The sequence below is a fragment of the Haliaeetus albicilla genome, chromosome Z (assembly GCF_947461875.1).
Source record: "Haliaeetus albicilla chromosome Z, bHalAlb1.1, whole genome shotgun sequence".
In the NCBI taxonomy this organism is placed as follows: Eukaryota; Metazoa; Chordata; class Aves; order Accipitriformes; family Accipitridae; genus Haliaeetus; species Haliaeetus albicilla.
Window position 1 is genome coordinate 6,691,755 of NC_091516.1, and position 27,598 is coordinate 6,719,352.

A 27,598-nucleotide genomic window follows, 5' to 3' on the forward strand; every position below is an offset into this window, starting at 1 on the left:
ACATGAAGTAGGTCATTAATTTCTGAGATCTTTAGTTGATATATCCAGGCTGTTCTCATGTATCCAGGCAGTTCTTGTCCAGAGCGATAAAAAAGCTTGCAAAATCATTCTGTTTTTTAAAAAATATTCATAAATAAATCTGTTGCTACTGTCTGTTGAAGATTTGGGGTGGGGGGTCTGCCTGCTTTGAAGGGGTGAGGAGGAGGGTTACTTGCAGAAAGGAGGCCAGAAAACTGGGATGGTAGTTCTCCAAAAACAATAAAGTCATAGACACAGCGTGTGTTTGAAAGTGACTTCTTGATGCCTGTTCAAGGCAGTCTTTCTCATCAACTTTTTGCAGCTCTGATCAGTTAGGCTTTTGCCCAGTCTTCTGCGTAAGTGGTTGGTGGTTCTTCCTGTCTAATATGGAGCTTCTTCTCTGGAGACAAGGGAGAGGCTTCCTCAGAGACTGAGAGAACTTGAGGCAGGTGGTTGCATACCCTAGCTTCTCAAAGAGAAGGTTGATGAACTGTGACAGGAGGATCTATGGTGGAGGGTGAGCTAAATGTCATGCACATGCTTCACAATACTTTTAAGAAAGTACAAAAGAAAAGCAATTGATGTAGGAGCTGTTGGCACAGGGCTTGAGCAGAGAAAGGGATTGCAAGAAGAGCAAACCATCATGGAGAAAATGTTAGTTAAACTATTTTGCCTCTAATATATCTTAGCAGCAAGCAAAATACAGGATAGTTCAACACTTTATACTGTTTAGGCTCTTCAAGAGCAAGTTAGGAATGGAAGGCCCACCTTTTCCATTTTCCTGTCAGTAAGATGGCCCATCTTCCTTCCCCTCCTGTTCTTCTCTTCCCTCCACCATATGTATCTGGCAGGTGTCTTTAGGTAACCACTAATTGCCTCTTCAGTGATCATGCCAATCTTTATAATTTGCCAGAAAAGCCTGATTGTCTACTCGTGTTTTCTGTGTACTTAGCATAGAAGAACAACAACTGGATTTTGGTATAAGGTTTCCTAATGCAGCTGTAAAATCCGAATGTTGCTACTAGGTAAATGAAGCAAGGGCATCCAGGTGATTGCTGCCTATTAGATGTGAGTCTGATAGCCTGGAGTAGTCAGTAGAGACCAAGGCACCCTGCAGAATTCCCTGCCTGTGCTGAGGGTGTAATAGGTAAAGCTCATATAGTTGTATTTAATTTGGAGAAGTAACAGTTCCAGTTTTCAGAAAAAATAAGCTTCTCAGAATTTTTGATTTTGAATGTAGTATTACCTAGAGAACAACACTGAGAAAACAATTTCTGAAACTTGGAGAAAGATGTGTTTATGAGATGAAGGAACAGCAACAATTCACAATTCTTTTTGTCAAAATAGGATTTGTATTTTAAGTGCTTTGTCTTAATAGAATAATCTTATTTTCAAATTGTAAAATGCTGATTATATGTTTAAAATAAAAATTGCCACATCAGCAACTGGCTCAAATGCTGCCTTTCAGATAAGTCTCCTTTATATAATCCTTGAAATAGCTGGGGTTTTTAGTTTGTTTTTAAATCACTCCTTCTTCACAATTGAACTGTGCTGATTTTAAAAAAGCCTTTAAAGTGAGTCTGCAGGAATTGTTTAATCTTTCTTGGCATGTTCTGTGCATATATTATAGTTGTATAAAGTTCATTGTTTTCTTTTCTCACCATATGATAACATATAAGTGAGGGTGTAACATGATTTTATTCTTTCAAATAGTTGAAAATCTTGTAAGCACACAGCTAATTATGCCTTAAAGCTATGTAACATTGTCAGGAATGGAAAGAAGCGTTCATAGTATGATCGGCGTGATCACAGCAGCATTTTGTCAGATCTGCACTGGTCTGTAGATATGCCGGTGGCTGCAGCCAGCTGGTGGGTGTATTCCAGCTGCGTTAGTTGATGCCTGGCTACGGCAGTGGACATTGCTGTAGGAAAGAATCTAACCCACCAGTAGCTGACACTGGCATAACTGCTGTGCTGTTCTTTAGTAAATGCCATTCTTTAAATGGCATTGTCTGTTGTAGGGAAGCAAGCTTTTTAGGGGGTGGTAATTTCTCTTTCCTGGAATAACTGATATATTTAGAAAAATAGGCAAGAGCTTGGGTACATAATTCTTTTATCAGGTCTAAGGTAAAAGCTGAGTTTATACATTGGTTAGTATCAGCAACAGAAGTTCTCTCATCTTTGTTTGGTGTATCAGACCAGAAACATCTGTAGAAACTTGAGTTTTCCTCCGCACACCGCAGCTCAGCTGTTGATGTCGTACTTAGCGATGCATCTCTGTTAGTAGAAACCCATTTGTGGTAATTTCAGAACTGATGGTGTTATTTTAAATACTCATTTCACGATCTAATTTAAGAGGTATTTCTGCTCTGTGGTGCATCACTTGAGGTGAAAACCTACGTGTGTATTTACGATCTGCTCACAGATGTAAGCTAGGATGACTGAATGAGCCTCTGGCTATGAAAAGCAAAACATTAGGCTATATGATTTATCTTAAACTTGTTTTACATGTGTTCATGTTGGTATTTTCTTAGTATCAACATATGCTGAAGGCTTCTCTGTAACAGCTGGGATTTTTTCTGAGATGAAATACTCATGTAGTGAGTATGATTTGGCTTTTGTAAGGTAATCCCATAAGGCTCTATATCTCTGGGATCTGTATCTTATTCTTAAATATCCCTGTGGTGGGTTAACCCTGGCTGGAGGCCAGGTGCCCACCAAAGCCGTTCTGTCACTCCCCCTCCTCCGCTAGACAGGGGAGAGAAAATATAACAAAGGGCTCGTGGGTCAAGATAAGGACAGGGAGAGATCACTCAACCAATTACTGTCATGGGAAGAACAGACTCAACTTGGGGAAAATTAACTTTATTTGTTGCCATTTAACCAGAGTAGGGTAATGAGAAATAAAACCAAATCTCAAAACACCTGCCCTCCACCCCTCCCTTCTTTCTGGGCACAGTTTCACTCCCAGATTCTCTACCTAACCCCCCCCAGCAGCGCAGGGTGACGGGGGCTGGGGGTTACGATCAGTTCATCACATGTTGTCTCTGCCGCTTCATCCTCCTCAGGGGCAGGACTCATCACACTCTTCCCCTGCTCCAGAGTGGGGTCCATCCCACACGAGAGTCCTCCGCAAACTTCTCCAGCACGAGTCCTTCCCACAGGCTGCAGTTCTTCACGAACTGCTCCAGCATGGGTCCCTTCCACGGTGTGCAGTCCTTCAGGCACAGACTGCTCCAGCGTGGGTCCCCCGCGGGGTCACAAGTCCTGCCAGCAAACCTGCTCCAGCATGGGCTTCTCTCTTCATGGGGCCACACGTCCTGCCAGGACCCTGCTCCAGCACAGGCTTCCCATGGGGTCACAGCCTCCATCGGGCATCGCATCCACCTGCTCCGGCGTGGGGTCCTCTCTGGGCTGCAGGTAGATATCTGCTCCACCATGGACCTCCCTGGGCTGCAGGGGGACAGCCTGCCTCACCATGGTCTTCCCTAGGGGCTGCAGGGGAATCTCTGCTCCAGCACCTGGAGCACCTCCTCCCCTTCCTTCTTCACTGACCTGGGGGTCTGCAGGGTTGTTTCTTTCACATGTTCTCACTCCTCTCTCCAGCTGCTGTTTCTGTGCCCGCTGCAACCTTTTTTTCCCTTCTTAGATCTGTTATCCCAGAGGCACTACCACTGTTGCTGATGGGCTTGGGCTTGGGCTTGGCTGGCAGCAGGTCACAGGTCCATCTTGGAGCTGGCTCGTATTGGCTCTATCGGACATGGGGGAAGCTTCTAGCAGCTTCTCATAGAAGCCACCCCTGTAGCCCCCCTGCTACCAAAACCTTGCCACACAAACCCAATACAATCCTACATGTGAAGGAGTCTCAGATTCAAACATTCAAACTGTCTCTTATTAAATCTGACATTAGTGCATCAATGGATGTGTATCAGAATTCCTGACTGTACATTTAAAATCGAAAGAAAAATGTGTATATTGTGGTAATGTCATTTAAAATCCATTAAACTTAGCTTGATCTAAGAGAGCACTTGTTGGGAATTTCAGCATTTGCATATTTAAACTAGTCATCAGTTGTTTCTTTAATAGCGTATGCTTTTTTTGTTATGTGTGATGAGGGAGTATCTCTGCTACATACCTTACGTTAAGGCAAAAGGCAAAAAATGAGTTGCAAGAGGATACAGTATAATTGGTTTTAGGTAAAGCAAATCTTGAGCTTAAAAGAAGGTGTAGAGGAGCGTGTTTCCCAGTGTCAACCCTCTCTGAGCTACTAAAATGTCTGATAGAATATGTTGAACTTTCAGCAGTCATATAGTTGCATGAAAAATGTCTTGAAACATCCTCATTTTCTTGTTATCTGTTTTAGTTGTTAGTCATAAATGAATTTACTCATAGGCTTTGTTGCAATGACAACACTTGTTAAGTAAACGTCTTTTATTTCAGGTATAGGTCATTTTAATGAACAGTAAATACTAAACCGTTGCAAACTGTTGCACTTCATCTTCTAACAATATACTTTCAGATTAAATTTCACTTGCCATTTTATTGCTTGTCATGCAACTCTGTGGATTGCTGGTGGTTTTAGTAGTATTTTAGCAGATCTTGCTGTTTTTCTGTCTATGTCTTTTTTCTAGATTTCTTAAGTCCAGACCTCTTTGAGTCTCCATTTGGAAATTTTGTTTTGAAAAAATACCAAATTACATTGGTTTTCTGTTTAGTAATTCACAAGAGTTTAGTTTTTTAAAATCCCTTAAAGACTCGATAACATAGTTTGGTGGGGGTGGGGATTGTGTTGTCATAAGCTTTTCACAAATCAGGGAGGTATGATAATCCACGTACTTGTTAACATCTTCAAAGAGCTCTGAAAGATTTGTGAGATCTAACTTGGGTTTATTAAAGGTCTATTTATGCTGCTGTTCTGCTGTATTCTCTCCAGCTGTCTGTTGCTTCTAGTTTACACTCCTTTCGTTTTACAGAAATTGTAATTTTCTGCTTTGTAACTCCTGGATTTTCCTTGGATCCTTACTGAAGAACTGTCAGGCACTTGTTCCTTTGATACCAGTGCTACTTGAAATGAAAGGTTATGCACCACAGTTGGGCAATTTCATACTTCAGAAGTTTTGGGCCTCTGTCGTCTGGTTGCAGTGACTTCTTATTTGGTTTATTAGGATGGCCTTCTATGCTGACACTTAAGTTAAAGACAGTTTCTCAAGTTTGTCCTTTGCTCTGAGAGGCTGTAGTGTTGAGGTCTTCTACATCTTTCTTGGATGCTGTTTAACTGTTCTGTGTGTTCTTTGAATAGCTGGTTGTTTTAATGTATATCAGTTAAATGTTTGCTCTTCTTATGAAAATGAAGTCGTCTTTGTGGGTAAAATGTCCATTACATTTTTTTGACAGAGGACAGTAGTAGATGTTCTTAGAAAATAAGAATGGGGAAAGAAGGTAGTGATGTGGTATTTCCTCACAATAGTTTCCCAGCATCCTTTCTTCTTAGGTTGTTCAAAATACTTGTAAATACCACCTTGTAAAAAAAAAAAACAAACTTCACAGAATCCCAGAATGGTTGAGGTTGTAAGGGCGCTCTGGAGGTCATCTTGTCCAAGCCCCCTGCTCAAGCAGGGTCATCTAGAGCAGGCTGCCCAGGACCATGTCCAGATGGCTTTTATATATTTCCACAAGTGGAAAGCCCACGACTTCCTTCGGGCAGCCTGCAAAGTAAATTAATTTTATAACGAGACATTACTTAAGTTGAAGAAGTTGTAGACTATCTATTTTTTAACAGACTTCCCAAGACACCAGTGTGATCAGTAATTCTTAAGAAAAAAAGGTGTGCAAATAAGTTTTTCCAGAGTGTTAAAATAATGGATTGCTTTAAATAGTTAAATAAGTATTATTTTCAGGTTAAAATAATGGAATCCAAATAATAGTCTATAAGAAACATCTAAGTTTTTCATCTAAACTTTTAATTTCATCCAGATCTAATTTATAATATTGTAGTATAACTATAGATATGATGAGACATACAAATACTGTTATATATTCAGCATAATAAAATTGCTTAGGATTTGATGAGACACGTAATCTAAATTCAAGGCAAGTTGTACTACCCATCAAAGCAGGTCTTCATAGAAAACAGTGTGTCATGATTTATTTGATACATTCTTATATACTGCAATTGATATTTTTTTAACTGGACAGTGTTCTTGGATCTTTTTCAGGGTTCAGCTGATCCTTTAAACAGTGCATTCCACCTGACATACAACATGGTATTGAACTTGCTTCGAGTAGAGGAAATTAACCCTGAATACATGTTAGAAAAATCCTTCTATCAGTTCCAGCATTACAGAACTATTCCAGAAATAGTAGAAAGTAAGTATTTCTATATGCTGTGCTCACAAGAGTCAGTATAGAAGATGCTCCACTGTGAGGTTGGGTAGTTACACTTAGTTACGCTTATAAGAGTTTATACCTGTGCACTTCTTGTCTTTCCTGCCAACAGTTGCCACTGCACCATCTGCTGTTATGTTACAGTTTCAGGGAGAGTAATTTCTCTTGTTCTTAGGACCTATATAGATACACACTGTCAATCTTTGAAGAGAGCTTTCCTCTCTAAGTCAGACAATAATGGTTGTCACATTGCTAAACTGTAGGACAGGAAGAAGGAAAAAGGATTTAAAAATTCTTGCAGCTTTTTAGAGGTGCAGAGAAGAAAAGTCTTACTCTGTTTTGATATGCAGAAGTTAGCTAAAAGAAACATAATTTCAGTATCTCATTACAGTCTCTAAAAAGAACTCAGGCACACTGCATTCAGAGTGGTATAGGAAAAAATGTTTAATTAAAAGACAAAGCAAAATTCAGAGAGGACTGAGACATTATTTGCACTCCACAGAGTAACTAAATTTTGAGCCATGATCTTTAAATAGTGTGTTTTCATGAGCCAAAGTCAGTTTCCAAAGATCTCAGCCAGTGTTTGAGAGTGAGGCCTCTTTCAAACCTTAATCCAGAAGAATCTTAAGAACACAAGAGGTAACTACTTCCTTTGCCACTGATGAATGAACAGTTCATCTGTTCATTCGTTAATTGAATATTAAAAGAGAGAGTGTGAGTGTGTGTCTGTGTAGCTCTGATAGATGTGCAGAGGGTGGGTTTTGATTCCCTTTGCAGAGTTTCTGTTAGTTTGCAGGTGCAGTATTTAAGATACTAGTAGTCAAATACAGTATGCATTTCCTGAGAACCTCCCTATTCCAATTGGCATGCCTAGATCTTCCTTCTGGCATTCCAGTATTGCTATTTAAATAGAAAAATGGAGCTGGAGAACCTTTTTCATGTTTCTGGGACATTTTTTGTTTAGGCACTATACTGGGCATTAGAATTTTGTAGTTGCTTTAGCTGCAGTTAAAAACACAAAGGAGAGAAATGGTTGTAGCTTTTTTCTTTAAAAAGTTGGCAGCTAAAAATAGGGAGCACTTCCCTGAGCTGCCTCTCAAGTCCCAGTGAATTGGAGTTTCTGAGTCACCCATACGCATTCAAATAGCATGCAAGAGGGTGAGTTGGTAGAGAGGAAAAAGAGATCTTTATAATGTGTAAATTTATGTTTACTAGTGATATTACCAGTGTGAGAGAATGAAGCATGTTGCTTCTAATAAAAATCGATTTGCCTAAAGAAGGTGTAAAAATGTTGGAGGAAGAAAATACTGGTTTCCAACTGATGAAATCAGTGTAAAACAGGTTAGGAAGAACATATTTTAACAACTTACCTCTTGTTGGAACACTTCCTGTTGCCTTTGAGCAATCTTACTTTCATAGGAATAGGTAGGAGAGTGCTGGTAGGCAGTGAATACCCTCCTACAAATCATTGCAAGTTTTTGTCCGAGTTCTGTGCAACCCTAAATCAGTGATGCCTGAACAATTGGGGGTCTAGCCTTCTTTGTTTTCTCAGGCTTGTTTATTTAAAAAAATAATTTTTAGTATTAATATTTAATTTCATGTAAATAAAATCTAATTGACACATTTATAGATTTGTAGCTTTCCAGAGAATGGATTATTGTAAATGGAAAATGAATGCAAAAAATGGTGACAAAATACTAGTTATGTAGATCTGAAAGTGAAACGCTGAGTTCTAAATCTGTGAAGTTATTCATTGCCATGAGAGTTTACTTTTTATTACAGGAGTGAGTAATTTGGAAGGACAGTACAACAAAATAGCAATTCCCAATGAAGAAAATGTGGTCATATACTACAAAATCCGACAGCAGCTTGCAAAACTGGGTAAAGAGATTGAAGAATATGTTCACAAACCAAAGTATTGCTTGCCATTTCTACAGCCAGGAAGACTGGTAAAGGTAATTTGATTTTTCTTTTGTTTTGTTTTTATTTCAAATCTCTACCTGTCAGTGAAATTTGCAGGGTTCATTTGTGTCTGCCATTTTACCATCTTGAAAAATTACATGCATCACACTGGGCAACGGTTTTGACTTTCGTTATGTTTGTTAAACGTTCAACAATGAATTAAAACAAATACAGTTTTCATGATGAATAATAGTCCATGAGTGCTGTTGGAAATATCAGAAATACAAAAAGATAGGCTTGCTAGGACGTGATTGTACACGGGTTATGTTAACATTCTTGTAATATTTTCAGGTGAAGAACGAAGGTGATGACTTTGGATGGGGAGTGGTTGTTAATTTCTCTAAGAAATCAAATGTTAAGGTAAAATATACACTTTCTCCATTAGAAAAATATATATCTTACTGCTTTTTCTGCAAATGAGATAAAACTCATTTTCTTCGTAGTTTTCAAAGGCAAAAAAAAATTTCCTTTCCCCTCAAATTTAAAAGAAGTTCTGCCCTTCCTGAAGTGAAAGTATAAGAAAAAAAACTATGGAAGGTGGCACAAACCCGAAGTCCTGTGTTAATTTTTTAACTTCTGGTATATTTGTGGAGGAATGCTTGCTTGTATCTGAGATAAGTAGTTCAAAAGTGCACTTGGCACTACAAGCGTTTCAAGCTATTTAGTTTGTTTCTGAGGCATCCCCAACAGTGCTACACTAAGCTGTTTGTGGGAAAGATACTATGTCATGTACCCTCAGAAAATCTATAGGACCTATAAGTGAGGGTCGAGAGATAGGGAAACTGATGTTTGGCTCTACACAGAAGATTGTCGTAAACTGGAGAATTGTGTTTTGAGTCCTAAGCTAGTGCATAAGACATGGGATTGCTTGTCCTCTTGTGGTAGAGTTTAGTGTTGTGAAATTAAAATATAAAGAGAGCAAAACAATACAAATGGATTCGGGGAAATGTGAAGAAAATACAGAGGACGGTGATGCAATAGAAGCCAGATTTGCTTTTCCTTCCAAATACTCCATTTTTATAGTTGGTCTCCACATAACTCCAGAGCTGATGTTTTGGTCTCCCTTTCAGAAATGTTTTGACAGGCTACTCTGCTGGCTAAATTAAAACCTAAGTTTAACGTGTATTTTTCTGTGGTAGCATTTTTGCTGTAATTTTGGCAGGAGACCATTGGCATTAATTACTAGGTCTAAATGAGAAGTTGTCTTGTCAAGTTCTGGTGGCGCCTGTACATTGTGGCACCTTTTGGTACCTCTCTAATATAGATTCATTAAAGAGGAAATGAGAAAAATGTGTGCATGCAGTACTTATTAAAAGAAATTTTGTTTTGGTTTTCCATCTTCCTTTTGGAAGTCACATTTCTTTCTTTTTCAAGTTGGAAAACTGGACTGTTATTGCTATTGCTTAACTTTTGCTTCTAGACTGCTTTTTTTGTAGAGCCATATGAGCAGTAAAACAGATTGCCCCCTCACACCAGCCTTCTATGTAAAATTGCCAACTTCTCTGTCACTGGAGGCATTTCTTCTATCCGTGTCATATTTTGTCCACATATATATTTGCCTTCCCTATCTGGCCTGTCTCATGGTTGTATAAAGCCTTTAGATTTGAACATTAGCTTTGAAATTACAGTGTGTTCTGCAGCAGATGGCTCTGGCTCCAGCAGCATTTTTTTCATTAAGTCACTCTAGCAGCTGGGTTGAATTTTTCCTTCTGAGTTGTGTGGAAAGAATGACAATAGGTGCTGAAAATTGTGGAACAGACTTAAAGCTATGTAACTTTTAAAATCAGTATGGAAAGACTAGTTTCTATGAGCAGAAGCAAAACAAACGGCTTAAAGAAGCTGTTATTTACCCATCCTAATGTGTCTATTCAATGTGTTTTTGTCCTGGGATACAGATGCGTTTCCCCATTACTGTTTAATGTGGTAGTATACTTAGTATTGAAAATACATCACTACTATGCCATGTCTTTAAACGTTCATCCGCTTGTAAGCTGTGACAGTTCTTTGGATTTACTTTCAGAAATGGTGTTGAATTCAGTCTATATTGCTAGTTTTTCTTTAGCTGTAAATTTTTCTTCATATCATAGTTGCTAATGAAGTCCTTTTTGTAGTGAGGAATACATGTAATTAAGATTGACATTTAGGGTTACAGTATGTCTGTATTTCACTGAGTAATTTTCTTTGTTGCAATGTGAAAGCAAAAGCATGAGTCATTGTCAGTTATGTTAATTGTTAATTATATTTAGATGTTTTTCCAGCGTTATTTCATAATGCAGTATTCTACTAAATTGTGAATGCAAATAGCACTTTATCCTGAATTACAGTAGACAGAAGAATTTTTTTCAAGCAGTGGTGCTTCCTACATATAGTACAGTATAGTAGGCAGCAAAGTAGCTATTTGCTTTGGAATTCATAAAAAAAACCCCAATATTTTTGAGTAAGAAATTTTATTTCCACTAGATTGTGCCAGCACTATGCTAGTTTTATTGTTGTACTGTTTGTAGTCCATATTGTCATCTGATCCCTGATTCTAGACATAAATTTTTGTCTGTTAATAGATACTAAAATTTGGGATGTGGCAATATGGTCTTCCATATTTAGATGATAATTAAATATATGTACTTCTCTGTTTGTGTTTCTTTATAGTGTTTACTACATAAACATCGTTTTTAGTGCTGTGTCATGGTCATTGAATTTTCCATGAGTCTGATGTTATTAATCTGGGAATCTGAATTTGTTATCTGTACCATATTTCTTGATTTGCAGATATGATAAGCTGTCTTATCTTGTTTCATTTTCAGGCATATGAAGTGATACATGTTTCAGGGCAAATCTAAAATCCTTGAAATACACCTAATCATGCAATATTCTGCCAAAGAGGGCAGAATTTTGTTCCTGAAGCATGTGAATTGATGCAGCATGAATCAAAAGATCATTCAAACTTGACATGACAGAGATGTCTGTGACTAACAAATTTTTACAGGGTGTTCTAGTCTCCTTTTACTCTTGCATCTAAAAAACATGGCTGTTCCTGTTCAAGGGTTTAGTACCTGAAATGTTGTAGGAAACCACTGAAGGAAACAGTACACATTCAAAAAGCAGTTCTAGATTAAGTCATGTTGGGTTAGCACTGTCTAAAAGCCATCGGTACATGTAAACTTAGAGAGAGTAGTGCTAACCGCAAATGTTCATGACATTTATACTCCTGGTTTATTAATATGTTTACAATACAGTTACTGATAGAAATATTTTTTTCCTCATAATTTTCTAGACATCTCTGATTCTAGTATTTTCTGTAACATATATGTGCAGCTACAAGTTTAGTCTCCTCATTCAAGTCAGCATTATGCTTTCCATGGCTTTGGCTGGATACTGATTTGGTATATGTGGATTATTTTAAAATTCTAATTCAGATAACAGCAGTGGTATGGGTCTTGTACATTGCTGTGAGTGTGTTCTGCAAATCTAGGATAGAATTCAAAGGACTAGTTTCTTCCCCAGCAAGTAATTGCATTTCTTGAATAAATTATGTATCTTGTAGAACAGGATAACCCTGTTTTTTCTGTTTAGTTTACTATGGCAGTTTCTCATAGTCCTTCTGAGAATATCTTAGAAATGCTAGCTGGCTCCACCCTGCTTTGCATGCAATGAAAGAAAATAGTATGTTGTAGATTTGTAATGAAAAATACTGCCTAGTAAAACTGAACTGAGTTAACACAGGATTTTGAAAGACTATTCTCTCTTTCTCTCCCTCTTGTATTTGGAAGCAGAGAAGCTTGCGCATAGTATTTTAAAAGATGATGTCTGCCTTCAGTGTTAGGCCTATAACTTAGTTCTATTCAAAGTCATAAAGGTATTTGCTTATATTAGGAGTGTATTTGAGCAACCTTAGTGCATATTGATCCAGTCAAATAACTAACGTCAGGTTTTTTTAAAGCAGTGTATTATAAAGGTTATGACTTTGTGAACAATAGTCTTTAACCTGCATGTTTGTGTTCTTTAAATGAATGTCAGATGTTAAAGTGTGCAGTTTGGGGTATATAAAGATGTGGCCTGCAAGATGCAGCTTCCTGGTTGCTGCACATACAAGCTGGTAACACTTTATTGTGGGGAAAAACATGAACTTGCAAATGTGCAAATGAAAGGCATCCCCCAAATTTTGTTGCTTTTTAAAAAAAAGGCAAAGTTTGGTACCACTAGCATGATGCAAGTATTTTGCATTACGGTTACAAAAGATACTGGCTTACTTTGAAAGAGTTACATCTAGAAGAAAAGGCAGAAGCACCTAAAGCTGCAAGTAGATTACACTGGCAAGGGAGGATGGGGAAGGGGTAATGAATTTAAGTGTATTTTTTCTATGTGAGGGATCTTTCAATCAATACTGATACAGTAGTTTTTAGAATATACTGCGTGACTGAGCCGATACTCTGCTAAGAGCAGTAGCTCATTTCATACCTTTAATATTGAGTAAAATGCTTTTTCCTTCCTTTCTTGCTGGTATTTTAAAATAACTGTTATGGACCTGTTTTTTCTGTGCCCTCAACAGCCAAATTCTGGTGAATTGGACCCATTATATGTAGTTGAAGTGCTACTGCACTGCAGCAAAGAGAGTTTGAAAAATGCTGCTACTGAGGCTGCAAAGCCAGCCAGACCTGATGAGAAAGGCGAGATGCAGGTTTGTTACACATTTATTCTCAATAGTTTCTTATAAATGTTCTTAAAGATTCTATTTCCAAAGCATTTTCAAACTGTGGTAAAAGAGGGATTGATGCATTAAGGAAGAGAAAGGAGCTGTACACCTAACTCTGCTTTCTTAAAAAGTTGCTGATTTCACTGAAAAGGAAACTTTGAAGTGTGAACAAAATTTGTTACCATATAAGAAGTGCTTTGAAACTTAGTTACTGTTGTGTTCTATATTTCAAATCAGTAGGTGAAAGACAACAGCAGTAATATAAACGAAGTTATAAAAATGACCTACATATGTGATAAAATCTGCAGATAAACAAGTGTCTATAAGCTGTTTTTTTCTTGGATAATTGTGCAGGATTTTGTGGGTGATGTGCATTTGTTCTTCTAGATTTGAGAATTTAGTTAGAATTTTTATAATCCATGAGTAGTAAATTTTAGCAATGCTGTTTGGCAGATACTTTTCTTAGCATTATCTTCTGTCTCTGGGAACAGGTTTCTTTTTTTATTTCTTTATCTTTTTCAGACCCCTTCAGCTTTGCAAGGCTATCTTATTCCAAAATTAAATTTAAATTTTTAGTGAAAGCATTTGCATTATTTAAAATTTTCAATTTGAAACCCTATATCAAGACAAACAATTAAAATTTCCAGATGAGAGTCAGTTGTTTAATTTGTCTGCATGTTTTTTTCACGAAGTCCATTTAAAGCTTGAGATACAGGATTGATTCTTCATGGTGTCTTCATGGTTTGATAGGTATGAATAAGTATTTGCTGGTTTGATGTTCTCTATTATTAGCATTCCTAGTTAAGTATATGACAATAAGTTCTCTGGTTTGGATCATAAGAGGTATTCTGGTAGATAAGAGGCAAGGTAATGGAAAAACTGGGGGAAAAAAAAAAATTTCCACTTGTAGCCTCTCTCCAGACTTAACTGAATACAGAATTTCCCCATTTGGGCAAACTTCCTTTTCTTCTTTATTAATAATTCAGCTCATTACCCACATTTTCCTGCTTCCTGATATTCCTTTACTCACTGCTGTGTCCTTGTGGACTCAGTTTTCCTTTTCCTCTGTAAAGTTTTGCTATGGAACAGTAATAATAAATATACTTTTTATTGATTTATCAGCTATTGTACTGTCTTTGATAGGTTGTTCCTGTTTTGGTACATCTCCTCTCAGCTATCAGCAGTGTCCGACTTTACATACCGAAAGACCTGAGGCCTATTGACAACAGGCAAAGTGTGTTAAAATCTATACAGGTAAGTTCCATGAGGCTGTGTAAGCTCTCTGCACTGATTAGTGAGGTACCCTTGAACCCAAGACAACTTGTTCTAAAGAAATTTCTCTAAAGCTGGTGTCACATCTTCAGCCTTATTCTTAAAAGGGCTTGGAAGCCACAATGAATGTCAATTGTTTCTCCTTGTCAACAGTCATTTTAAATTGTTTTTGAAAACTGTTGAAACATCACATAACAAACTTAGACTACTGCCTTCTGTGTCCCTATATTTGTGCCAGCTGATTTGTAGAAGTATAGTTTATTTTACTATTACTAATCTTACACACACCCCCCACCAAAAAAAAAAAATTAATTTTTTTTTTCCTTTTAGGAAGTACAGAAGCGATTTCCTGATGGAGTACCATTACTAGACCCTATTGATGACATGGGCATCAAAGATCAAGGACTGAAAAAAGTAATCCAAAAAGTAGAGGCATTTGAGCATAGGATGTATTCACATCCTCTTCACAATGATCCCAACTTGGAAACTGTATACAAACTTTGTGAAAAAAAAGCACAGGTAAAAATACAAAACAAAACACTGTATCTATATTTAGCTGAAGAGAGAGACAGTAAAAGTCCCTTTCTTACTTGCTTTTCTTTTTATTTGCAAAGCACAAATAATCCTTTTTAAGTTAATAAGCCCAAATAATCCTTTTTAAATACAGTAAAATTATTGAATCTCACTGACAAAGTGGCTGAGTCAGTGGTATGCCTTTGATTGATACAGATGGGAAGTACATCTGAATAGAAAACCCTTCAGAAAAAGTCATCAGGGATTAGAAGTTTACAGAGGTGCCACTAGAGTCTTTTTCACTGAATAGGCGTAGCACAATACAGTGTAGGTAAAGTCTTCACAGATAATTGAAACTGATCATTTTTAATATGCTTGTGCAGACCTGAATTGAATTGATGGGGCTTATTAGCTGGGGAGTGTACCACACAAATCATTGTGCTGCTGCTTCCTGAGCTGACTCCCAGCCTGGAAGCAGTACACTGAGTTATTTTGTATAGAGTTGTACCCTGCTAGACTGAAACTGCTTGCACACAAAACCAGCTCTTGTGTTTCTGTGCTGCTCCAGAAAGCAGGTTCTCCAGGAATCGCTTCACAGAAGTGAGGTAGTTCTGGTATGGGCAGCACAGAGTTGCATGTGGTAAGACCTTATGGATCAAGCAGACTGCTGTGAGGGTGTCTGCACTGTACACCGTGCTGTCAGGATGTTGATAGTGACTGTGATAAACTGCAAGACACTGGAGGAGCTCTAATAGCAGGAATAATGCCTTTTTGTTACATCTGATTGAATATTTGGTTAGCTGAGACTTAACTACAGATCTCAGAAGATGCTAATTTCTTAACCAAAGATTTCCTCTGTGGTTTTTTGGCATGGGCTGGTTGGGTTTTTTCTCCTGCTGTGGGAAAATAGCTTAACTTCCCAAACTTGCCAGAGTTTCCTATGGGTAAACGGAGCTGATTTTTTGTTTTAAACCTTCCTTTTAGTAGAGTCAGTATCAACTAGTATGTCCATATACCATCATTCTGAGGCCTTTATGTAATTAAACAATGTCTTTAAAACAGGTGCATCTGTTAAACCAGCAATATGTAATTTCTCTCCTTCTGACCCCCCCCCCCAGATTGCTATGGATATTAAAGCAGCAAAGCGAGAACTGAAAAAAGCCAGAACTGTCTTACAAATGGATGAACTCAAATGCCGCAAGCGTGTTTTGAGAAGACTGGGGTTTGCCACGTCTTCAGACGTTATTGAGATGAAAGGACGGGTCGCTTGTGAAATCAGCAGGTAATTGGTTTCTGTGCAAAGTGATTATTGTCATGAATACACACCTTACTGTCCTCGCTGAAATTAGTATGTCATGTTTGTATTTTAAAGTTCTGAGACCATTAGAAGAAAGGTTCTTCAGAGACCATGTGATCTGTGTCATAAAGGGAATATACTGATGGAAGCAGTAAAGACAGCAACTTAAGGACAAAATACAATAGATTTTAAAACTAAAACGTGGACATGAAAATGCCAAAACAATGGCTATTTTCTCACGTAGCTTAGGCAATAGTGTGTGTTTTCATTGAATATTGTACATTACATGAGAGGATGGTCTCAGTTTCTATGGTTCCATTTCCCAGGACTCTTACTACAGAGTCACTCACAAACAAGGGTGTAACGGTGATTGTCAGTAATTACTAAGTTGCTGACAAGTTTGGAATACAGCTTAATTGCTTCCATAGGGCTGTTAGAACAAATCTATGGAAGTGATGCATTTTACTGTAATACATTTAGCAGGTACATATATATTGAAACATATTGTAAAGATTCCACAGAAACTCATGAATCAGACTTTAATACTTCAGAGTGTAACTCATGTTTTGGTAGAATTGTGTATTTTTAAAAGTTACAGTGACTGCTGTACTCCTTGCCTTACAGATTGTTTGAAAGATGCTATCTATATTTGTTTGATATCTAATAACTTTTCCCTGCAAAATTCGATAGCAAATTCAGGGTTTTATCAACGTCCTGACTTTCAGGAATTGTTTGCTGATGACTTACACTTTTCTTTGTAAAAAAATCTACTTTTTTTTCCCCATCCTGTGCATTTGTCTGATAAACTCCAAAAATAAAGGTATATTCCTATCAACAATTCGATATTTTATCCAGATAGTATGTTTGGATTTTCTATCCACATCATGCACTTCCTTTTATAATTCATGATTAAGTCTTTATTCTACCAGTAAATTGAAGCAAGTTTGTTCCTTTTTTCAGTATCTTGGAAATATCCGATTGAGTCTTTTTTGAGCAGCAGCAGTATGAATTTTAGTCCTTTTCATAAGTTGTCTAACTTTCTGGTTCTTTTCAATCTCTTGATGTCCTGTCTGATAAAAACTGAATAAAGCAACAGTTAACACTAACTTTTATGAACTATCAGGAGAGATTCTTTGTAGTTCTGTAAGAGCTTTTAGTTTCTGTAAAATACTTTCTCACTCTCTTACTAATTAGCATCCCCCTTTAAAAGCTTATATATTAGTATTTGGTGTTCCTGTAAGAAAAACTAAGAAGCTGTTGTCTCTTATCTATATCCAGTTGCTTCACAAAACAGATTAATAGTACTTCATTTAAAAAGTATATTTCAGTAAGTCTTCTTCCTAAGCTTCCTTCTCTTTCTCTTTATTTTAGTGCTGATGAACTACTCTTGACAGAAATGATGTTCAATGGTCTCTTCAATGACTTATCTGCAGAACAGGCAACTGCACTACTAAGCTGTTTCGTATTTCAAGAGAACGTGAGTTACTTCTTCAATTCATGAATTCTAGACATTCCTGTCTACCAACAGTATTGTTTATAATTTATTTCCAGAAATTGGTCATAACAGTACGAGCCATTGCACATTTATGCTTTCCTAAGGTGTTTGACATGAACTCCCATTGAACTTACCAAAAGCGTTACAGCTTCAGTGCTGAAATGTCTTTCCTCATGAGTGACGTGCCAAAGGTTGTGTAAAATTGCAGTCCTTGTAATGAATCTACAACTGTTTCCTTTTCATGCAGCGAAGCAATATTAATAGATTCTCAGCATATATGCTTGTGTTTATGTATGTATACACACATATCCTTATAATTTAAAATGTAGAATGATTATTTAAAAAAAGACGCTTAAAAATATCTGCTCCTACACTCCTACACATACATTTTATGTATGAAATATTACTGCAGGTAACTAGCAAGATGTATCACTCAGGTTGATTCTAAATGCGGAAGGCACATTAGCAGCAGATGCTAATGAATTACTTCTGTTAGTAGACGGGATGCCAAGGTAACCCACTGTTAGTTAGAATATTGTGGTTCACTCAACAATAGTACCTGGGTCTTAACAGGTAGGACGTAAAAATACTGCTGTATTTGAATAGCCATATTTTCATACATAACCACTGATGTTTAAGTATTAAAAGCATTTACATTTAGTATTCTTAAAGAAAAGCTTGTAACACTGAAAGTAGTAAATGATCAGCATTTTGGCAGTTCAAAACTATGGAACAGCTAAATAGAGGGAATTTTGGAAGTACTCAGAAAGTAGGTGCTTTTTTTTCATACTGTTGGCATACTGTACTGAAACATTTCATTTTCTGATTTAGTTTGAGGAACAAGTACTTGGGGAATTCAGTACATTTCAGTGTTTGATAACAGGTTTGAGAAGTCATTGGAATAATGTAGGATGTCACTAGCACACATTGAACTTCTATTTTTGCATTTAATTTGGTGTAGAGCAAGTGTATGGGAGTGCATGAGCTTATTTATTGTCTTGTTTTTCAGTCCAGTGAAATGCCAAAATTGACAGAGCAGTTGGCAGGACCACTTCGGCAAATGCAGGTAATCTGTCCATTAGAAATCTGAGTTTGGGGTTAATGCTGAGTAGTGTATGAGACAAATAGAGTAAGTGCACAGTGAAGACTTGATTTTGGATCATCAGTGAATTTGGCTGGCACTGCATGTGGTTTTGCAGTGTGTAATAATGGGTTATCTTGTTTGCAAGAAATCTTTATGCTAATTTAGAACATGCCTTTAAAGACTTTTATAAGCTTGCTTACTACACTCTTAAGTTGTTAGTGCAGGCAGACTTAATATAAACAGTGGTTTACCTTCTGATTCTGAGTAATTTCACACTAAAAAGGAAACCTCATCCAGTATGCAGTACCTAATAATATTCAAACCTTTCTATCGGTTAAACACTTTATCCATTTAAGCATACTATAAATTTAAAATATTTTATTTTAAAGGAGTGTGCAAAAAGAATTGCCAAGGTGTCAGCAGAAGCAAAACTGGAAATTGATGAAGAAAATTACTTAAATTCTTTCAGACCCAACCTGATGGATGTTGTGTATACATGGGCAAATGGAGCTAACTTTGCTCACATCTGCAAAATGACTGATGTCTTTGAAGGTATGTTAATGAGTTCTTCTTTAGGAGGTGCGAGATGGTAATTCCATAACATGGAATGGTAATTCTGAATAACCTTTTAAGAGATCACAAGATTTATTAACTCTGATGTATTCAAGTATCTGCACAGCTGAAACTAAGCGGGGAAAAAAATAATTTACTATGTTTTATAGTTACACTGCTGATAATTTAGAATCTATAGAAGACCTTTTAAAATGGACATCTCTACATTTTAAAAACTTTCTATAAAACTCAGAAATCTGAAGTTTTGCAACACAAGGTAATGCTTACCGTTGCTAGCTAAAGGGAAAAATACCATGTTCCAAATGTTAGCCATTAAGAAGTACAGCTCCTGTGCTTGTCCTCATTACAGTTAAGTGTTTTATTTACTTGGTAACTTGAAGGTTCCTCCTGCTGACTGGTGACAGAAGTGGGAGGTGATAACCAAGTCTCTGTTTTGGATGGCTCATCACAGCAGTGCAGTGCAGATATTTGAAAAGCCTAGATGTAACATGTCACCTGGGTTAATTTGGTTCCTAAAACTGGAGAACTAGAAACTGCATCTTGAGGAAGGATACTTAGTTTTTGTTATTTTAAAAGTAGGATGACTTAAAGCCCAGATAGTTTGTAAAAAGACAAACCATCCACCTAAAGGTCAAACCAGAATGAAAAACCTAATTTCATCTTTTAACAGCTATTTTGAAAGTTTTGAAGAACAGTAGGATGGGTGCACCAGTCTTACAAGTCTGTGTGTAATGACTGATATTTGAAAATCCATTTTGAAGTTAACTGTCACCACTGTCTTGCCTCTCTCAAATGCTATTTCTTTGTTTGTATGTACACAGTCGCAAATGAGAGCCCTTAAAGGAATTAATGCGCTTTTCTAATCCAATGCATAGACCCAGGAACTTTCTAAAGCAGATTGCTGCGAGCAACAGGAATCCTGGCAGTCTTTGATTCTGCATTCAGCAGATTCCTTCTATTGTAATGAATGTCTGGCCCTTACATCTGCTGTAGAGGCACCCTGAGTAAGGGGAACACAAAAGGAGTAGCAGTAGCTGGCTTACGTTTTTATGTTGGCACTTGACTGTTCAGAATACACAGGGCAGTAATGTTTTCCATTTACCATATTTGGGCTAAGGCCAGTTGGTCAGCTTTGTCCTAGTCCTAGGACTAGTCCTAGCTAGCTCCCTCAAAATTAGATCTTCTGGACCTATTTTTAGAAGTTTATCATCTCTTGTGGCAGGGGTTGACACATAATTCTTCCCTTAACTTTTAATAGGCTGGTTTTCTGTGCATTGCCCAGAAGGAAGGAAAGCACTTCAGACGTATACTGTCAGTACGCTTACCTTAATTGCAGTGTGGTGTTGCTAAATCCCAGGGGAGTTTGCCCTGGTTAGCCAAGTCGCTGTAGTGATTTCAAAGAAATTAAAAACCAGAATACAAAAAAACCCCAAACCAAACAACAAAACACAAACCACAGTGTCCTTATTTTGATCTTAAGTACAAATTTTCATTTTAGGTATTAGTGCTTCCCGTCTTAATTTTGATAGAGGTTGTTACCATGAGGTACAGCACGATGGCTTATTAAAGCTCTAAAAGGAGGTATACTTTTCGTATTTGCCTTTTGGGCAATGCGGAATTAGCAATGAGTTGCTGCTGTTACAGGGAGTCCCAGCTTCACTGTTGTGCACCAGTTTTAGTAAGGAGGCAGAAAATTGTCCAGCCATTAGGGTGTGCATTGGAAGCTACCACTTCTTTTAAACCAGATTTTCATCACCACCCCACCCCCCAGAGTTATTAAAAGTGCTTTCTGAAAGACTGTCCTCTTCATGAAACTTTTCTAGACAGAAATCTTGAGTTGATGGCATGCTTCTACTCTCACAAGCCTAAAGACAGATGCTATTTTATTATTACTATTGATGGTCAAGTGTCTGAAATCCCTTTTGGGTGCAGTTATGAGTAGTGTGAAAGCTCATAGTTGTGGTAAGTAAATGGCTGCCTTTTCAGGTTGCTGCATAAGCCAGAGTCCTCCAAGAGCAAGCGTGTTTGCCACAGATTGGAGCAGTGTTGATTGGCTAATGAAAATGAGTTGTCATTAAGCTGAAATGTGTGTGTTGGGAAGAAACAGGAATTAGAGAAGCTTTTTAAAGCTGTAGGGAAGAATGGTAAACTGAGCCAAGTATCCTATTAATCAACTGCACATCAACTGTTTTGTTTTGTGGAAGTATAGACAAAATTTATTCATTTATTTGAAAAATGCATTTTTTTTTCATGCACAAGAAATGAATGTCTGCAACAACCCGAGCTGTGGTGCCTGTAAATGAGTACTCCCTGGATCAGTTGTCAGAGTTGATCTTGTAAATGGAGACAAGCAGGATCTTTGAGAGCTGAGCTGGGGCCTGCCACAGCACAGCATGGCCATGCTTGGAGGAGCTGCCTGCGGTTCACTTGCTTTGGCTTTGTGTCCAATAGACTGCACATGGGTTTTTTGACCTCAAGTCCTTGCAATAGGTTTTTCAGACACAAAAACTATTCTTACTGTAGAAACTGACATGGCCTACTGAATGTTTTTAAGAAGAGAAGTGTTATTTTACTTTTCTTCTCACTTTCCCAACAGCTTTGTACAATGTTCTCATATAGACAGTTTTTCTCCACCTATTATGCCTTGTCTAGAGGTAGTATTTCATTGAAAGGCCATCTAGTTAGTCCAACCCCCCTTCAATGAGCAGGGACATCTTCATCTAGATCAGGTTGCTCAGAGCCCCGTCCAAACTGACCTTGAATGTTTCCAGGGATGGGGCATCTACTGCCTCTCTGGCCAACCTGTTCCAGTGTTTCAACACCCTCATCACAAAAAAACCTCTTCCTTCTATCTAGTCTGAATCTACCCTCTTTCAGTTTAAAACCATTACCCCTTATCCTATTGCTACAGGCCCTACTAAAAAGTCTGTCCCCATCTTTCTTATAAGCCCCCTTTAAGTATTGAAAGGCTGCAATAAGGTCTCCTTGGAGCCTTGTCTTCTCCACGCTGAACAACCCTGACTCTTTCAGCCTGTCCTCATAGGTATTTCAGCCCTTGGATCATTTTTGTGGCCCTCCTCTGGACCCACTTGAGCAGGTCCATCTCTTCCTTATGTTGGGGGCCCCAGAACTGGACACAGTACTGCAGGTGGGGTCTCAAGAGAGCAGAGTAGAGGGGCAGAATCACCTTCCTCGACCTGCTGGCCACACTTTTGATGCAGCCCAGGACACAGCTGGTTTTCTGGGCTGCAAGTGCACATTGCCGGCTCACGTCCAGCTTTTCATCCACTGGTAGCCCCAAGTCCTTCTCTGCAGGGCTGCTCTCAATCCACTTACCTCATATATACCCTATTACAGTTATTTTGCATGTAATAATTTTGACTGTAGGTGTGAGATGGTGCTGGAGGAAATGATGAAACAGCACAGTCTGCATGCTGCTAGAACATAAGCATTAGGATAATTTTGTGAAACTTGTTACGGTGACTTGGGCTGACCTGAGAAGTAAGTTAAAGGAGATTAATGTGTAACAAACTACAGTGGGTATTAATAGTTGCAGTGTAGGAGCTATGTCAAGACTGAGCTTGTATGGATTACTATAAGCATGCAATTGAGTGGTCTAGTGGTCCACAGACTCTTGACCAGCACTGGAATACTAAGATGGGCTATCAAAAAATAAAAATAAAAAGCCCCCCCCCCCACCCCCCCCCAATCCATGTGTGGTAGTTCTTGAAGCAGCAAACTTGTGAATCCCCCAAACCTGTATGTTTTTTGAAGGAAGTCTTAAAGTACTTGAAAGAAATATCCACTATGAATTACTGAACAGCCCAGAAAGTCCTCTGACTAGGTATTAGTTAGAGGTTGTGAGATAGTAGAACAAGACAAGAACAGGACAAGCATTTGGAGATAGCTTCAAGGAAATGACTGATGGAGAAATGTACTGTTAAACAGAAATGAAGCTTAAGGCCTATGGCTGTTCTTACCATTGGCTTTAGGTAAATTGAACATGGTTGGAGAAGGAACTATTGCTTTGGTCCAAAGTGGGCTCAAGCAACTGAATTATTCAGTGATACCATGTGGCAGGGGATACAAAGTTTTCCCTCACTCTTTTTATCCAGGGAGCATAATTCGGTGCATGAGAAGGCTAGAAGAATTGCTTCGGCAGATGTGCCAGGCTGCAAAAGCCATTGGAAACACAGAGTTGGAAAATAAGTTTGCAGAGGGTATGTATTCCACTTCCATGGTACAAGAAGTAATTCTATAAAGCACATGAAAAGAAACTGGGGGGTGGGTGTGACAGGTAGGGGAATATTTGGTAATACAAGCTTCTGGTATTGACTTCATGGTAAACAGCATCATTGCTCTGTTTCCACATAACATCTCTGTTATAAAGTTTGACTTAAACAGGTAGTGTTTTAATGCATATGGAGAGTTTAACCCAGTTAGTGAGTGAAAATGGATGTACAATGACTTCTATTACTGCAAAGTATTATGTGCCTGTAACTGTACTTAAAATGGTGATAGTGTCAGTTATGACTGCTGGATATTAATACTGTTTTCCTTTTTAACAGGGATTACAAAAATCAAGAGAGATATTGTGTTTGCTGCAAGCCTTTACCTGTAACAGAAAGTATCTTCTAAAAACAGTACTAGATTCACATTACGGAACAAGTTCATCAGCTTCACATGCTACTTCCAGCTCAAGTCATTATTTCTTTTAATGGTGTGTATTTAAACCACAGTTGTTTCAACAAGGCATGTACAAACAGCAGTGTACGTAATATAACTGTTACCATGTTTTCAATAAAAATTTACAATTTGAATAGCTTTTTCTTTTAAGCAAGAGCTTGAACCAACAGAAATTTAAATTTTAGATATACAATAACTGTGGCAGATGTTACTATATACAGGTAAAGTGAGCATCTGAGAGCAGCAGCAGTCCCTTAAAGGCATTTACTTATATTACATAGTTAGACTTGTGAAATTGTTTTCCTTTCAGAGAGCAAGACAGGTGAGGTGGGTTGTTCTTCATGGTTGATGATTGCTGCCAAAGTGATTTCCATTTGTTGGAGTCTCATGTAGGGTTGTATGGGAGTCTTCTTTTGGTTGAAATGTACATCCTCTCACTTTGAAGAAGTCAGACACATACACAACCTAAGTGAACAAATCAGTGTTAAGCTCCTGCACTTCTAAGTCTTTGAAACAATGGGTAAATGCTTTTGCAAAAGGTAAATTCTGTGATCAAAACTAGTAAGTTTAAATAGATTAAAACATGAGAAAATTGCTAGGAAGTCTCTCGTAAAATTCTGGCACCTGTTCTTGCAATAGCTTTTTCTGCAGCTATTACCCCCCCCCCCCCATTGACCACATAGCCACTGCTGGTTTAAGCCAAATTCAAGGCTTCTGTGCTAATTAACTGCTCTAAGTGCCTTGTCAGGCACTGCTTCATTACAATAGCCTTAGTTCAAACAACTCTAAATGAAGGAGCAGAATATGCAGATATGCTTGCTGAGGGCCCACATCACATGTATGGATAAATTTACTCTGTACTTTATTTAGAACAGGACAGGAGAGCTTGTGCTTTACCTGAGGAAGAGGGTTCCATAGTTAGTAACTATTACTCTCTGGAGTATTATGCTCACTTGCATTTCTTTAAAAGCTGGTTAAAACAAGCTTGGATTGCTTTCCTTGGCAAGGTTCACAGTAGCTCCCTCCCCCATACACGTGTCTCACCCACAGCTCCAGCAGCTGTAAGACCAACTCTGCCTACATTATCCTTTCCTGCATTCCTTTGAACATACGACTTCACTTCCTTCACAGCTACTGACAGGTGCCTTGATCCAGTTCTGCAGCTTGCTCTCTTCTCACTGCCCACTTCACCAGGTCATACTAGTAGACGTGCTGGGTACAGTGCTGCATGAAGTGCAGTAAGTGAGAAGCCTTCTCTCATGATCCCTTCCCTTTCTATGTCACCTCCTCCCCTCCCACAGCAAATGTGAGAACTGCAGAACACAGTTTAGGGCAGTGGAGGAAACAAACCATCTTCCACACTGAGGGCTGGCTGATGACCCAGCATGTTGCTTCAGCAGCATACCAGATGAGTTTCAGCTTCCACTTAATGCTGAATCCATTCAACTCAATTTAGTGCTCTATTTGCAGTTGCTGCCCCAGCATGCTCTTACCTCAGCTTTCAGAACTCTTCAGTTCTTTCAAATAAGCGTTTTGTTTGGGGGGTTTTATTTTAAAAAATAATTTCCTCACCTTTCAACTCTGTCCACTGTAATGCCACCTTCTACTTGTTATTACCAAGCATCTCTAAGATATCCTCTCAGTCATGCAACACCCTTCACTAAACTTGTTTTCCTAACAAAAGTCCCCTCAGCTCTTCAATCCCTGATGTTTCTTATTCCCTGCATTCCTTTTCTTAGAAACTGAGATTGTACAAAAATCAGGGGTACGATGATGTTTTAGTCATCATGCAGCCATCTGATAACAGCTAATGCAGTATGTAGGGTTTCCCAGAGCTGCTCCAGCATTTGTTTTGATGATTGACTGCAACAAGTAAACAAAGCTTTGTCTTGAAATGAACCATACCCTTCCAACTTTAAAGTGAGAAAACATTTATCTTGGAGGTGGTTCTTCCTGGTGTGCCTCAGTTCTTGGTAACTGAATTCTTCAGTATGACCTCAATTCGCTCATGTCTCTGAACCAGAAGTCTCTCTGATCTGTCCATTCCCATGGATGACTCAACCATGGCACTCTGGTGACAGCCAGCACAACTGCTGCTGCTAAGTCAACTGGGCCTGCAGCTCCAAGTTTAGCCAATTCTCTGTTCCTTGGGATAGCTTTTCCCTGATCAGTACAGCTAAGCTTCACATGCTAGATGTTGTGAACACCCTTTTAGCATTCAAAATGCACACAAGAAATGGTGAAGGATTTTAGTTTCCCATCAGACTGAAAAAAGCAGGCTGTATAAGCTGGCAGAGAAGAGGCAAATACTTTGCTCTTGTTGCCCTTATCCTTAAAGGCCCTTTTTTTTTTTTTCTCTGCTTACCTTGTACACAGTTCTCCTTTGCTATTGTACTTGAGATTTAGAATTTGGCTAGAAGCAACAAAAGGTATGGTTATAGAGAGGCCCACACAGTTTTGCAGTTGACTGTTTGTGTTATTTGAAAAGCTGTTGGGCAGGGACAATTTCATATGTCATCTAACAGCTAAAATGGCCACTTATCTCATCATTGGCCCAGAGTCTGCCTCAATCCCCGAAGTACTACTGCTACACCCAGTTCAAGGAGTTGTATCCCCTCTCCAGCAATTTTCAAAGCATTAGAAGACAGGTCTGCTTTCCTCTGAACACAGCCTGCAATTCTAAGGTGCTGTTTAAAAAAAAAGCATTTACACACACATACACACCCCTCAGGAATTACTTACAATGAGCACAGCTACCACTGCTCCCTGAATGAGTCCTGTTAAAACATCACTCCAATGATGCTTGTAATCAGAAACACGCGAGAGACCCACATAGATAGATGCAGCAATAAGACCAAATTGTAGAGTAGGACGTACAAGTCTTGCCCAGTCTCCTTTCATTCTGGCTTGAAGGTAAAGCTAAAAGGAAAAGAAAAGTTGTTATAAAATGCAGTAAATACAGAAGCAGTAATCACGTAAAATTGTTTTGGGTCTGTTCAAAGAGTTGAGTTGAAATTCATGTTCAGAGACATGATAAGAATCCAGTGGAAGTCAAACCAGTATTTTACTCCTGCATTAACTACAGGTAAGTCTTTCACAAAAAAAATAGCTGGCAACCATCCAGATTTAGTCCTCCAAATACAGGGAGCCCCATCTTGGTCTGAGCAGGGAGACCATAAACAGCTTTAGAAAGTTTACATATACTATACATAGAACTGACAAGTATTTAACTTTATTCTCAATTCCAGTCACCTTTAGTCTTACCAACTTCTGGCATAATATTCCAGCTGTAATGAGGCATCAGAACTAACTTGATAAATGATTGATAACATGTAGGATCGCATTCCTCAGCTGTCACTGGTGTATTTCATTGAGTTCCAGCTGTTCCTAGTCCTTTTTAGCTGCATGTTAACGATGTTACCACTCTGGTAAGCAAGTGGGTATGTGCAGTTCATGCTTTTTCTCTCCCCTCAGCTCTATTTATGTTGTGTATATGTATGCTTTTGATGAGTTATCTCAAATTCACAGTATTTAACTCTATTACTTTCCCATCTAATCTAAGACCCTGCTTTTATCTCCTTCTCTGGGCTGTCTGGGACAGAGACATTTCAGCTTTAAGAGGAG

The 27,598-nt window shown here is 38.3% G+C and overlaps 2 protein-coding genes across 6 annotated transcripts in view; one reads left to right on the top strand and one right to left on the bottom strand.

Moving 5' to 3' along the window:
• The window catches only part of MTREX (Mtr4 exosome RNA helicase), a 51,465-nt gene extending 27,357 nt beyond the window's left edge, over nucleotides 1-24,108 (top strand). The window contains exons 16-27 of the mRNA XM_069775979.1: nucleotides 6,234-6,384; nucleotides 8,185-8,357; nucleotides 8,656-8,724; nucleotides 12,911-13,039; nucleotides 14,198-14,308; nucleotides 14,657-14,845; nucleotides 15,958-16,121; nucleotides 17,508-17,613; nucleotides 18,641-18,697; nucleotides 19,105-19,267; nucleotides 23,404-23,508; nucleotides 23,857-24,108. Of these exons, the coding sequence (XP_069632080.1) occupies nucleotides 6,234-6,384; nucleotides 8,185-8,357; nucleotides 8,656-8,724; nucleotides 12,911-13,039; nucleotides 14,198-14,308; nucleotides 14,657-14,845; nucleotides 15,958-16,121; nucleotides 17,508-17,613; nucleotides 18,641-18,697; nucleotides 19,105-19,267; nucleotides 23,404-23,508; nucleotides 23,857-23,909 (1,470 nt within the window). The 3' untranslated portion in view covers nucleotides 23,910-24,108. The remainder of the gene's footprint in view (nucleotides 1-6,233; nucleotides 6,385-8,184; nucleotides 8,358-8,655; nucleotides 8,725-12,910; nucleotides 13,040-14,197; nucleotides 14,309-14,656; nucleotides 14,846-15,957; nucleotides 16,122-17,507; nucleotides 17,614-18,640; nucleotides 18,698-19,104; nucleotides 19,268-23,403; nucleotides 23,509-23,856) is intronic.
• Nucleotides 23,986-27,598, bottom strand: part of PLPP1 (phospholipid phosphatase 1) — a 69,252-nt gene continuing 65,639 nt past the window's right edge. For all 5 annotated transcript variants that reach the window (XM_069775983.1, XM_069775982.1, XM_069775981.1 and 2 more), the window contains 2 exons: nucleotides 26,717-26,893; nucleotides 23,986-24,439 (listed from right to left, as the gene is read on the bottom strand). In XM_069775983.1, coding sequence (XP_069632084.1) covers nucleotides 24,314-24,439; nucleotides 26,717-26,893 — 303 coding nt within the window. In that variant the 3' untranslated portion in view covers nucleotides 23,986-24,313. The remainder of the gene's footprint in view (nucleotides 24,440-26,716; nucleotides 26,894-27,598) is intronic.